The following is a 14,152-nucleotide window of genomic DNA, read 5'->3' as shown; positions in this document are numbered from 1 at the left end:
TTTGTGTAAGGTTTTCTTAAACTTATTCAATTGTTATAGGAGGAATATTATAGTCAGCATGGAGAGAAATGGTTCTTTCTTTAACATACACCCACATTGATCAGGTGTTTTTTAATAATTAACAAGCATCTGTATTTCTGGGTCAGGTTTTCCCTGCTAAGACCACATACAGAGCTCTTATATGAAATATCTCCAGAAATCAGTTGACAAACTGATGCTTCCTTGAAACTTTGCTCATCAGTTTTGCTGGAACTGATCTCTCATGGAACTACTATCGTTGTGTGGTTATGCCTTTTATCCTCTTCATGCATAATGCATCCTGATGTAGTTAGCTTTGTGAATGCCTCTATTCCCTTATCTGATTGCAAACTCCTTCTGCCATGAAATTGTGGGGTTTTTTTTCATGTTATTATCAATAATTCTTCGTCAAATATATACAACAAACGGAGACAAAAATAATAATAGGGAACAGGTGGGGTTAACAAAAGATGTTCAAAAATTCTCAATTAATTTCTTCTGAGTTCTGAAAGGCAATGTCATAATGTCCATTAGTAAACTTTATGCATAAATCAACGCAGTAGCTAAATTTGTAAGCCAGTCAGGAAAGTAAGATGAGGAGTCCTTTGTGTCCTCATAGAGTTGGGAGCTGGGGTAGGGCAGCTAACGGAAGTATTCCCCTGGACTCGGGCAGAGACAGGTTTGATTGGTCAGTTGCATGTCACAGGCTTTCATCCAGCAGTGTCATAAAGGTGCCTCCGCCAGTACCTCCCATACTGCTTTCTGTCTACCACTTGCTCAATACGTACTTTTGAATAAATGATTGAATAGAGAGCATTTTGTTAAACATAATAATACATGGAGTTTAAGGTATGTAATAACCTTGATGCAGAGGACTGATTTGTTCATTTACAAATCAAGAATGTTCTTTTAAAACTAATTATCAGAGAACTAGCCTTGGACAAGGGAATGGTTTCCATGACAGCACAGACAAGGAAGTGGGTCCTGGGAGAGTTAAAACAGTTATTTGCTCCTCTGAGGCTTCAGGGTATCGACACATATCATTCTTACAGACTTGCTTCTTGGAAACACTAGGGAGAACTCTTGCTTTCTGTAGTAATTGATGTATAGATTTTAAGGGAGAAGCGATGCAATAATACCTCTATGCACACTGTAGGTGATGCCCTTAATAAAGAAGATATTTTCTCCCTGTCTTCTACATTGTTAGAGGATCAGCCTGTGTTTTCAACATTTGTGTTAATCACACTAATGCCCATGAATCAAAGTGGGGGATGCTTTTGAAGTTACTCACAAAGAGACTTGGAACCTCCTTGTCTTGTTTATTCTAAAATATATCCCCTGTACATTCTATGAATCAGTCTCAGCACCAATGCCTACTTTAAGGACATCAAAGCCTCACGGCATACAAAACTATCATTCCAGTGCTCGAAAAGGGCAGAAATGTGCCAAGGGCATATAAGAGGACTATAGGGATTCACTGGGATGGGATCAATGGTGTAATGCATGGGTATGTGCACAGGATCATATACTATTGAAACAGTGGTGCTTGGAACTGACTACTTGTAATGTTATGCATTGATAGGATACTAAATATGTGGATACATTTTATTGTTTACACTGTTAGTCATATGCTAATGTCAAAAGACAGCAGAACATTTAACCTGATCTATGAGAGTTTAATTCACAAGTCATAGGCAACAATAATCTAATATTCCTAAGGGACCAAGAAAATACTTCTCTTGACTCTGACTCCTCCAAATTTGCTCAGATATATACTAACCTATGTGGTGGGGTAGCTTTGATCTTCTGATTCAAGTCAATGATTTTTTTTTGTTCTGCGAAGCTTGTTGCTTATGCCGTTCCCCCACTTGATAGAATCAATTCCACTGTAATTCGAATAGAATTTTTCACACTTTGGCCTCCTCCAACTATAGCTTGTAATCCGTGGTGAACAGGAATTATATCTTATCCTTCTTTTTAATTCCTGGCCTAGCCATAGAGCTGAATCCATAAAGTAAACTTACCAAGGGTTTGCTAAACAAATGATTAAATAAACCAAAAAAAAAGAAAAAAGAAAAAAAAGGCTAGACGTGAGGATGCTCTGGAGTAAAATCAATCAATAAATACTAAGAATACATTTTTTGTTTTCTGGTGATTCTGGTGGGAAGTCCATTCTTTCCATCCAGGGAACTGAGGTGAATGTGGTGCAGTCTGTGCAAGAATATGGGTGTGGTAGCAAGAGCCGGCAGAGCTCTGGTGAGATGAAAGAAAGCAAGGAGCTGTCTGCAGTAAATTCTTAAAAACTGAGAATTGGGGGATGACAGACAGATCATCAGAAAAGATTAGCTGAGACGGCAACAGATAATTACATCAGGACGGGAGAGTTAGAACTGGGTCAGAAGATGACAGCTCTCTTACAATACATAATTTAAAGAAACACCCAGCCCCTCTGTCTGGTAAACTGGATCCTAATGCCTATATTAAGACTATATATGACACATTGCTATACATATAGTCATAGACACCTTGATGATTGTACTAACAATAAGGTATTTGTAAACAGCTATTTCACTTTTTGCACTTACATGTATAGTGCAAATATTTTAATCATCACCACCTTTCTAGAATGTTTGAATCAAGTTTTTTTCTTGTAATCTCCTTTGGCATTAGTCCACCTTTGATTTTAAAAATAACAGTTCACATAGATTTAAACTTTGTCCAGGATAAGTGTCTCTGGCGGAAGCTCCAAAGATCTCCATGGATAGCATTATTCTAGTGCATTCAACCATAGTCCTCAGTTCTACAGGTCCCAACTTTGAAGGTCCATGCATTTGGTCTTGCCAGGGAATGCATCAGACATAATAAAATAATGGGATATGGAATCATGTAGATCAAAAAGCACAAGAAACTGACAATATGTAACCAATATGCCCATATTGATGTATAATTGACAGTAGCCTGGAACCAAATTTTAATTTTCATAAGTGGTCTGTTTTATCTATGTCAAAATGCTGTGTTAGCCAGATTATAATAAGACAGTTGCTTGGCAGAAATGGACTTAGAACTACAGAATTCAGTTATTTGATTTGATTATTTAATGTCATTACGTTTTATGAAGACTGAATTGCATATAGCATTTAAAAGTGCTGGCTCGTGTTTACGAAGGGAATATATTGGACAGTTGAGGGTACAGGATCTGGCGCCAGTCTGACTTGATGATGCAAAGCCCAGCTCCTCTGCCTAATAGTTGTGCAACCTTGCACAAGGTATCTGGTGTTTCAGTTGCTTTGGTTGTATAACAAATACCCCAAAACTTCATGGTGTAAAATGACTGTGCTCATGATTCTATGTGCTAGATATTTGGACAAGGCCGAGTGGGGATAGCATGTCTCTGTTTCACCCTTTCTGGACATCAGTTGGATGACTTGGAGGCTAGGGGTTAGATTTATCTTCAGCTGACTCACTCACTCACAATTGGTGCTGTTGGCTTGAGACTTGAGCTAGGACTGTTCGCTGAAACACCTACACATGGCCTCTGGCCTAGATTCCTTACAATGTGGTGGCAGGTTCCGAGGGTTGAATGCTCTCAAAAAGAGGGCCAGGCAGAAGCTGTATGCTTTCTATTATATAAACCAACCTGGGAAGTCACTTAGCATCATTTCTACCATCCTTGATTAGCTGGAAAAGCTACAAGTATACCCAGGTTCAAAGGAAGGAGAAATAGACTGTACCTTTGGATAGGGAGTGATAAGGTTCTGGAAAAAACATGTGAGACTGAAAATATTGCTGTGGCCATTTTTGGAAAATACAGTTTGCCTCAACTGATATCTCTCTGCCTTGTCTTTCTTATCTGTAACATGAGGATAATAATATAAAGTCTCAGACCATTGTTGCAAGGATAAATTCAGTAAATACTGCATTCCTAGCACGGCTCCTGGTTATGTAAGCACTCCCTAATATTAGCTTTGATTCTTTTTCTAATTCTCAATTTTGTCATCAAGCTAATGTAACACAGCATAACTAATACTAGAGTGGGAGTGGAATGGTTTCCAGAACTGAAGCGGTTGAGGCTTTGGGTCTGGAGGAAGGTTTTCTGTTGATAGGCACCGGCTATGTTAGTGTCCCTGACTTTATTTCATTTTTGCTTCCATTGCTTATCAACTTCTTTTAAAGTGACATATTCTTTTTAGGGAGAGGAGGGTTGTTAATATCTTAAATTCAGTTACAATAAAGATTTGCTATCCTGGGTAATTTTCTTTCTTCTAAAGGTGAGTATGTAAGTCTCAGTTGTTATTCATTATATGTGGAATTTATATCTTAACAGGCAAATTCAGCCTTATTTCTAATTTCTTTGCTATATATCACAAAGTGAAACAGAAATATGATACAGGCTTTACGTTTTTTCCCAAAAAGAACCAGTTCTCTGATTGGAAGTCCCTAGTCCCCACTTACCCAGTGAGAGATGGGAAGAAGGAAAAATAAACTAAAAGTGGAGAAAATTGAGGAAAAGTCCAAGTGGAATCCATGGCTTAAAGAACAAGAAAAGTCAAGTGGGGGGAAAAATGAGTAGAACTACTATTGGTGTATTTTGAATACTCAACCTGTCTCCATTTTTCAGCATTTTTGCTGACAGAGGAGGAAGCCAAGCCTTTCCTTAGCAATGGTTCTTCCACACTTTGGGGATCATGGGCTAACTAAATAACCCAAGAAAAATGCTGTGTATAGTTTCATGAGGGTCACATACCTTCTGAAAGTCAATGATTCACCTAAAATAAAGAATTCTTGTTAAACCTGGACAATATGAGTATCTTTAGAATAGTTTTTAATACAAAAACATACTGTATGATTTATCTTTATATACTTAAGATCTTCACCTCTCAAGTAGTACAGTATCAGATAGTACAATGAATGTGCCATATTATAATGGTGGTTATATTGCCCATCAGTTACTTCATAGAAGTTGAAAAACAAAATGTGTGTTTCCAAAGGGCACAATGTATGTATTTGCTAACTAATATTATGTGTGTACATGCATTCATTCATTTACTAAAAACCTGTGCACCTGCTTATGTTAGATCTTCGCAGTGCAACATCTCTTAGGGCAAACATAATGATGGTCTCATCCCTCATGGAACTTACAATCTAGATTTTGTTCAGTCCTTACAAGCATAATCTTTATTTTCTAATAAAATACTGGGAAAAGAAGCAGTAATATCCCCAAAGTATCAAGGTTTAACAAAAAATTTGTGATAATAAAGAACAAACCATCACCAAGCAAGATATTTTTCTTAATAAATTCTAGACAATGTGGAAACTATTAGCAAACATTCATAACGTCTCTTCTGTTCACCAAGCTATCTTCCCAATGTTTTACCATCTTAATAAATATTAATAATTGAAATTGAATAAATAATAATAAATCTATCTTTGAGAAAGTGTTAAGTATATTTAGGCCTTTTGGAATGTCATAGTATGGAAAATGAAAGAAGTGAAAAAAATAAGAATTCTGCATTCCAGTTATCCTTTTATGGGCTATTTCCCATGGACATATTTCCACCAATAATTATCATTCCCCCTTTGTGTCATTTACATTTAACAATATATTGGTTAAAATTAAACAAGTCAAAGTTGTGAGGTGGACTCTCAGTTAAACTTAATAAAACATTTTCAGTGTTGAATGAATACTATTATTTAAAATGAATAAAACTTAAACTTCATTATACATCTGAAGGTCACTGACTTTCAGGAATAAGTAGTGAATTGGTATATCCTTCACATATTCATTACTGGAAAATGATAATGTAAAATATTGTGACTGATGTAACATTTTGAAGATTTATTGGCATAATTACACAATTTGATTTTTTGGCATATATTCTAATTGTGATACATAAAGTGGAAGAACTGGTATCATTAAAAAATTGAACATGTATGCATTTAGAAATAAAACTGCATATTAAACAGTGAGCAAAGTATGTATTATAAAATATTTCCCCAATTAAGTTCCATTAAATAGGTAAAATGCAAATCCCATAACTTTGTATCACTCCTCTCAAATTAAATGTTTATAGTAGCCATCTAGAAATGGAAAGAAAAGCACCTGAGAAGTAGGATGTCTCAGATATCAGAGTTGTGCTTAGATTTAATCAAACAAGCAAATGAACAAAATATTCAAAATGATGCCTATTCCTTTCTAAAGTAGAACATTTATCAATTTTACAAGTTAATCGCTTCAGGATTGGATTTTAATATTAATGATGATATCTAAAATTAGTATAGCTATCTTTTGAAAAGAATCCCCACCAAAGGAAAATATTAATAGAACTTTGTCCTCCTAACAAAAGATAATTCAATGTGATTTTAGGCAAGTTTATAGATAGAAGTTACTGAAGTTTGAAGTTATTGTGACAGAATTAAGACAAGGGCATTTAAAATGATTCTCAGTTGGTCATTTTGGCTTTTTGAAGGATAGCTATGACATAATATTTATCATTAGGGATCAATATGGATACCAGGCTTTCATGAGAAATATGTTTGTTGACCTTAATAAATCTTCAAGTGTGTAAATACAGAAATATTTGTACAGGCAATTTTCTGCTGAATTACATTTCCTCTATACACATTATCACATGGCAACATATTTTTTAAGAACTTATACTGAAGGTTTGATGTGATGGCAATTTTCACAAAGAAACAATTTTAATTGCTTCACAATGGTTATTTCTGTATCTAGTTATTTAATCATCATTATCATCATCATGATTAATCTGCATTTATATGTTTTGACAACTTATTTTGCTATTATAAATAACATTGTAATGAATAAAGCATTTTGCTTAGAATAGATTCCCAAAAGAGAAATTACTGGATTAACAGGTTTGAAAATATTTAAAGCTATTGATAAATACCATATTTTTCAAGCAGTCAGAGTAAGTTTTCTGTAATGTAAAAAAAAAAACAAAAAACAGGAACTAAACTCAATTCAGGCATTTAATTTAAAATTATAGATAGCCCCGAACTTGCCAATGAATAGTTATGCAAAGTTATTTTCTAAAGAGTTTATATTAGATTTGATGTATATTTATTTAGTCATGGAGAAGGACATTATAAAGTTCTCAACTGCTCACAGTAGCAGATTTAACTTTTATTTAAATATAACTAAAATGTATTAATTATAAACAATGACGCTGGGTGCTTCTAAATCTTGAGTTCCCTATTCTCTCTTACTCTTTCCTCATCTATGTTTTTAATGTTTTCTGTGAGTACCAACATTCTGAACTTCATGGAGATGAAATTCTAAGCTAGAAGGTACCACCTACTCATTTAAGCACAAGGGCTAGAGAAAAAGAGAAGAGGACAGGGAACTGTGAAAGTGCTCCTGGGATGCTGATTTAAGGGTCCCAGGATTGGGCACTTTTCAAGGCATGATCGAGGGAAGTTCAGGAAAAAGGCAGTGAAAAGAGGTGAAGTAAAAGTCAGACTAACTCTGATGAATCACACATTAATGTTAAAAAAAAAAAAAAAAGCCTGCATCAAAAAAGAATATTATTAAATCAACAAAGGATATTGGTATCAGGAGAAACATTTTTTGGTTATTTTGGTATTGTTCTGCTATACATAATAGAGCATGTTTAGATAATTTAAAAGATGTAAAAATTCAAACAAATCCAAATTATTTTAATTGCATTTGTGTATATATATATACGCGCAATTAAATTATATATTTTTTTATCTTCTAGAAAATAGTAGCTGATTCACTTGAAGAAAATCTGCGTTTAGCTCGAGAGTATCAACAGCTACAGACTACATTCTTAAAGGAAAAGGACAATTATTTCACTATATATGATAAACAGCTATCACTTGATACTTCAATTAGAGACAAGAAACAGGTATTGGTTTTTCTAACTATTTTAAGATAATGATTTATGTCATATATGCACTATAAAAGTAAAAAGTAGTCAGTTTGGGTACCTCTGATCTGATGATGATACTCCACAACATGGCCTATTTTCTCTGTGTAGGTTTGTTGTATATTTATATCAACCTTTTAAAATTGAATTTTGAAAGAATATTGGAGAAATGAAAAACTTAGTTTCTAATCCACTATTCTATGCTAACTTGCTTTTAATTAATATGACCAGAAAAACCAATTTTTTATTTGTAGATTTAAATATATTATCATAGTCTTCACATTTTAATTCTAAGAGTGGGTGATTTCCCATGGTAGGCCTCTAAATTGTCTTTTTAGTATACAGGCTCCAAATTCTGGTAACTGTTTTCTTATCAGATATGGAGATTAATTGGAAACTTGGAAAAATAGCTGACTTTCTATAATTACTGAAAATCATTGAGAATTCTAAATATATTTTGTAAAATCTTCTGTAACGGTATGTGGAAAGGTAAAGCACACAATATGCTATGAATCAAAAAGGAAGAAAGTGTTCCATTACTAGTGTTATGATACAGTCACTTTCTCTATGTTCTCCAGATACTTAGTAACAAGAACAAATATTTTCCTTTGAATATTTGTTTTCCTCCAGGATTCAAATTTCAGAAAATACAGTTATTATTTTTTGACAACGTAACCATGAAAACCAAACTGATCCTTTCTCCTACTGGTATCACCCATATTGTTGCATTATAAATCAGTAGTTTAGAATAGCGGTGCTATGCTTATGGCTATTAGGGAATGTTGGGAAGGCAAAGGGTGGGATTTGAATGCAAGTTCTACTAGCTCCATGATCTTGGCAAGTTGCCTTTTCCAACCTCAGTTTTCTCATCTATAAAATAAGATTTACCTCACAGGGTACTTGGTAAATAATAAAAAAGAGCCATTCATAGTAAGTTACTTTGAAATTTAAGGGCTGCTATACAACTGTAAGTAATTATTACATTCATCTGGCATCCTCCCTATCTACTTCCCTATTTCCCATTCATCTACTCTCATGAGAGTAAAAGCTTCTGAATACATTGGGAAAGAGAAGAATGCATTTTTCTCTTAAAATCTTGAAATGATAGCAACATGAAGATACATCAAAGTACAAGTGTTTGGGAGGCTAAGGTGGGAAGATCACCTGAAGTCAAGAGTTTGAGACCAGCCTGGCCAACATGGTGAAACCCTGTCATTACTAAAAATACAAAAACTAGCCAGATGTGGTGGCATGCACCTGAAGTCCCAGCTACTCAGGAGGCTGAGGCAGGAGAACCACTTGAGCCCAGATATGGATGTGGCAGTGAGCCGAGAATGCACTGCTGCACACCAGCATGGGCAACAGAGTGAGACTCCATCTCAAAAAAAAAAGAATGAAATAAGTGTGTTTGGGAAAGAATTGATAATACAACTATCTACCAAAATCTTAGTGTCCTCAAACCATTTTGCAGGATTCAAAGAAAGGGCATGTATGTATCTATGAAGAATTTGTCCAGTCACCTCATGCATTTGACATTTTTATTTGAGGTTAAATATGTTCTACTTGTTTTTCATAATTGAGAAGGAGAAAATAATCATTGGCTTTACTGTATGTCCTTTTCTAATTGGGGGAAACAAAAATAAATTGTATGTACACTTATCAGTTTATAAAGAATCACTTGGTGGCAAATGACAAATACATTCGATACGTGCATAAATCGTGGAGACCCCATGCTTTTTAAGAAAAAGCCCTAATGTCACATTTTCATAGTAAGAGCAAAATTATCTTGATCTCATTTTGGAATTAAAGCAAATCTTGATGCAAGATACAAGGACTGAGACTGTAGTAGGAGCAGACAGCGGAGATTGCTAGGAGATTGGGTTTATGTTTGTGATCCCTCAGACGAATCACTTTTAGCACACCTGTTTCAGGGAAACTTTCAAGATTTATTTGTACTTCCAATCATTTTTCATTTCCGTCCTTCAGCGATGGAGGTCATTAAGTGCAGGCTGCCCTTGTCAGTGTCATGTAGGATCAATTTGCTGCAATGGACAGAGAGGCCTTATAGATGCTGTTAAATCTGTCAGTGAGAAATCGTATGTCATTAGCGTCTAATGCACTGCTTACAGGATAGAATTTGGCCATCAAAAATGAGAAAACTCTTTAATATTTTAGTCCATTTCCTTGATATTGCAGCATTTCCCATGTATGCAGGTTTTAGTTCTTTGGCCAGTTTCGTTTGGGTACACAAAAGCACTATTCAGTCTCTGATTCCCTTGTTGAATTCCCTTGTCAGATAAAACGGATCTCACTTTTAGGAATTTTGTGCATCTTTTTCCTGTTTTAGACTAATTTCATTGCTTCTGAACATGAATTCCTTTTGCCATGGTAAATAACTGTATTTTAATTATTGTGTTTCTTAGGGACTATTATTCTCTCTATACAAATTGTACATTTTCATACTTCTTTGTATTTTTATGCCGAGAGTAATAAAGTAAACCTAATGAAAGAGTAAAACAAATTTAAAATAATGTCCCCTTACTTAACACAATCTTACATACACATGTCTCAAATGTTAGAATACTATAGTATTTCTCTTAGTGTTAATATTATGTCTGCTTTATTTGCTTGTGTTATTTTTGATACTTTCCTGTACTTTTAAAATTTGTAGTGATGGATATTTTTGCCTTTAAAAATCAGAAAGAGGCAAAAGCAAGTGTGCAAAATTCTTATTTGCCCTGTTCATGGGTAACAATAGAAAATAATCTAATCTAAGATTTCTTAGATGTCAAAATTAAAACTAACACTAGAAATACATGAAGGAAAATCTCTGAAAAACAGATTATACTTCCATGTGAATATAGACATTTTCGTTAGAAGCTTTCAAATACTTTTTATAAAAATACATCATTTTTAATATTTTATCTTAAAAGTAAAAAATCCACAGGTATTTTGATGAAGTCACCATGTATTTGTTTTAAGTGCCACCTCAGATTCTTTGTGCCTGCACAGAAAGGTAAGTTAAGCAAGCATGCAGATACTGAAGTGATCTGTTGGTTGAAAACAAGATGGCTTCCAAAATGTGTTAAAATACATTTTTAAAATTATATCATTAACCATTTGTAAAGCTTTACACTTCCTTATTACAAATCCCAGTGCTTTCAAACTAAGGTAATGAAAATTATTACAGAATCAGCCAACACGTAGCAAATACTTATGTGGACAAAGTATTTGTGCTATATTGTTTGCAAATATTATCTTTCAGTGTCTCTCAATAATCCTGGGGAATTTTTTATTACTATTATCATCTCTCCCAATGTAAGATATAGAACTAAAATTGAGTGTCACACAAGATTGCTCAAGTAGAGGGAGATGCTGGGATGGGAATCAAATTGAGATTTTTCTTATATCTAATCTATTTCAAAATTATAATACTACCTCTTTACTATAACATTAATTAAACAGTCCTATACATGGCTAATCAGGTTTTGTAAAGCTTTGAAAAAAACATGTAATTTATATATGGTATCTCTAGTGTTCAACTGAAATAGATTATTTAATTCTGTAGTTGTTTCTGTAATTTTAGTTCATTGGAGCCACTTTTTAGTGATTTTCTGGGGAAAGGGCCACCTGTTTACTTGGAGGAGATTTAATTTTTATAGGGATCATAGGTAGGTTTCATAATTCTAAATTGTAAAACTTTTGAACTAGAAATGCCTTTAGAAATATTGCCCTCCTCTTTAAAAAATAATTTTACAGAGGAAGAATCTTGGGGAGGCCAGAGTGGCTTAGTGATTTACCACATACACGATTAGGTAGAAGAAATGTTGTCCTAGAACTTAGTTTTCTTTACTCACATTCAAATGTTCTTTCCAATAAACTGCAGATGAGCATATGCTATGATTTTTTTCGGAGGTTTGTCTGGACCAATAGCTGAGATGTAAGCGGCTCTTTTAAGTGGTTTGGGCCTGTGAAGGAATCACAGAGACATGAATTAGAGGACTACTCTGCAGCAGTATGTTGGCCTCTAGGGAATACTTCTGATCCTCATGGAACATTTGTAATCCATTCATTCAATTATTCAAAATATATTATTAATCACCAATTGTTCTATATACCAGCAACGAACAATTGGAATTTGAAATTTAAAATACCAGCCACGAGCAATTGGAATTTGAAATCTAAAACACAATGCCATTTATATTAACACACACGCACACACAAATTAAGTGAATTTAACAAAATATGTATAAGATCTATATGAGGAAGGGCACAAAATGAATGAAAGGAATAAATCAAAGAAGATCTAAATAGATGGAGAGATATTCCATATTCATGGCTAGGAAGACTCAATATTGCTAAGATATCCATTATTTCCAACTTGATATATAGAGTCAATACATTCCCAATAAAAATCCCAACAACGTATTTTGTGAATATCAATCAAATGATTCTAAATTTTTTATGAAATATAAAAAGACACTAAATAACCAGCAAAATATTGAAAAATAAAGTTAGAGGATTAACACTATCTGGCTTCAAGATTTACTATAAAGCTGACAAAGATACTATAGAAGATATAGAAATGTGCCACCTTATTTCTGCTTCCGTGCTGAAGGTTGTGCTCTCCAGTCCAGGAGATTCTTTCCTAGACAATAATGTAGAATCAGAGCTCTCCAGCAGCCTTTCTTCACCCCACCAAGAGAAGAATTGTGTATTTTTGCTATTTAATCTACCTTGCCTGGGTCTCATTGGACAACATTTCTATATTAAATTCTCAAAAAATTGTATCATCTATAGATTATATAAATTTTCTCATCAACTTTCCAACACAGTTTTCTTTAATACTCACTTTGTATCGATGTGCTTAGGAGTCAATGTCAATTATAGCAATAAACAAAGTTATTTTCCTAGAGAAATATGAAAGCTGTTTGATTCTCATTTTTATAAGTATTTAGTATTGCTTGTTGTCCTGCACACCATATAACTGTGCTTGGATAGTGATTTCTGTCTGCTTGTTTAATGTAGATAGAAATCCACTTCTTTCGTAGCAAAACCATAAAATAATAGTTTTCCCTATAACAGCTATTTGAAGACCCTATCAGTGTCTCTGCTTCCATTTCTTAGACACAGGCATGTGGACTTGCAAACACACACACACACACACACACACACACACACACACAAATGGCTTTGGCCCCTGTTTCTTAGAAAATGCGCGCGCGCGCACACACACACACACTTATTCTAAGGCATTATCACACTTTAATTTGCATTAAATTTATACTGTCCTGTTTCTCTGAAGAGTTTTCCTCACGAGACCTGTGAAGAGCTTTGGTAATGCCCGAGACAGAAGTAGACAGCTAATAGTCTATTGTTTTATCTCAATGAATCTCCCTTTTGTTGTCCAAACTCCATGAGGAAAATACCAGTACTGGGAGTTTATTGCTGGCCAAGACGTTAAAGAAGTAAATTTGGCTTAAATCAAACCAATTGTTCGGTCCAATACCAGTTTTGAGAGAATTTTCAATACGTGTATCTTTCATGCAATTTTGAGGTTTTCTTCTGGTAGAGTTGCATAGCAATGAACAGATTGTTTTTAATATTAGCCACACCTTAAGAGTGATTTATTGAGTGTGGTGATAGACTCTAGTATATAAAAAATATTTAAGATAAAATTTTCGTGTGTGTGTGTGTGTGTGTGTGTGTGTGTGTGTGTGTGTGTGTGAATCAATGGCTGTTTTGTTCCCCAGAGAATATCTGGATATCTGGCAGTGTCTGGAGACATTTTTGGTTGCCTCTGGCATCTAGAAGGCAGAAGCCAAGAATAAGGATGTTGCTAATCATCCTACAGTGCACAGGACAGTCCCTCTCCCCTTCACACACACCAAAATTCTCCAGCCCAAATGTCAATAGAGCTGAGGTTAATAAACCTTTACATACAGAGAGAGAGAGAATTTACTTGTCATATATATGTAATGTGCATGTGTATGTGTATATACATATATATAACATGAAACACTGTTTACTATATCCCCTTCTTAAAGATTTAAACTGCATTTGTATATTTAAAATTCTGAGAAATTCAATATTAAGAAATCTGTTAACTCTGTTAACCCTGAATTTTCTATTGTCCCTGGAATTCTTTCTTCTCAGGAAAAGTATTTACTACTGATTGACTTGGTGTTTAGTAGATTAAACCTTGGAAAATGTTATTCTCTTAA

At 34.3% G+C, this 14,152-nt stretch overlaps 1 protein-coding gene across 3 annotated transcripts in view; it reads left to right on the top strand.

The window, feature by feature from the left end:
- CCDC178 (coiled-coil domain containing 178) overlaps window positions 1-14,152 on the top strand; it is a 542,262-nt gene that overhangs the window by 344,391 nt on the left and 183,719 nt on the right. For all 3 annotated transcript variants that reach the window (XM_011974390.1, XM_011974388.1, XM_011974389.1), the window contains one exon: window positions 7,758-7,907. In XM_011974390.1, coding sequence (XP_011829780.1) covers window positions 7,758-7,907 — 150 coding nt within the window. The remainder of the gene's footprint in view (window positions 1-7,757; window positions 7,908-14,152) is intronic.

The sequence above is a fragment of the Mandrillus leucophaeus genome, unplaced genomic scaffold (assembly GCF_000951045.1).
Source record: "Mandrillus leucophaeus isolate KB7577 unplaced genomic scaffold, Mleu.le_1.0 Scaffold145, whole genome shotgun sequence".
Lineage (NCBI taxonomy): Eukaryota > Metazoa > Chordata > Mammalia > Primates > Cercopithecidae > Mandrillus > Mandrillus leucophaeus.
The sequence above is the reverse complement of the archived record's forward strand: the minus strand, read 5'-3'. Positions and strand labels throughout refer to the sequence as shown.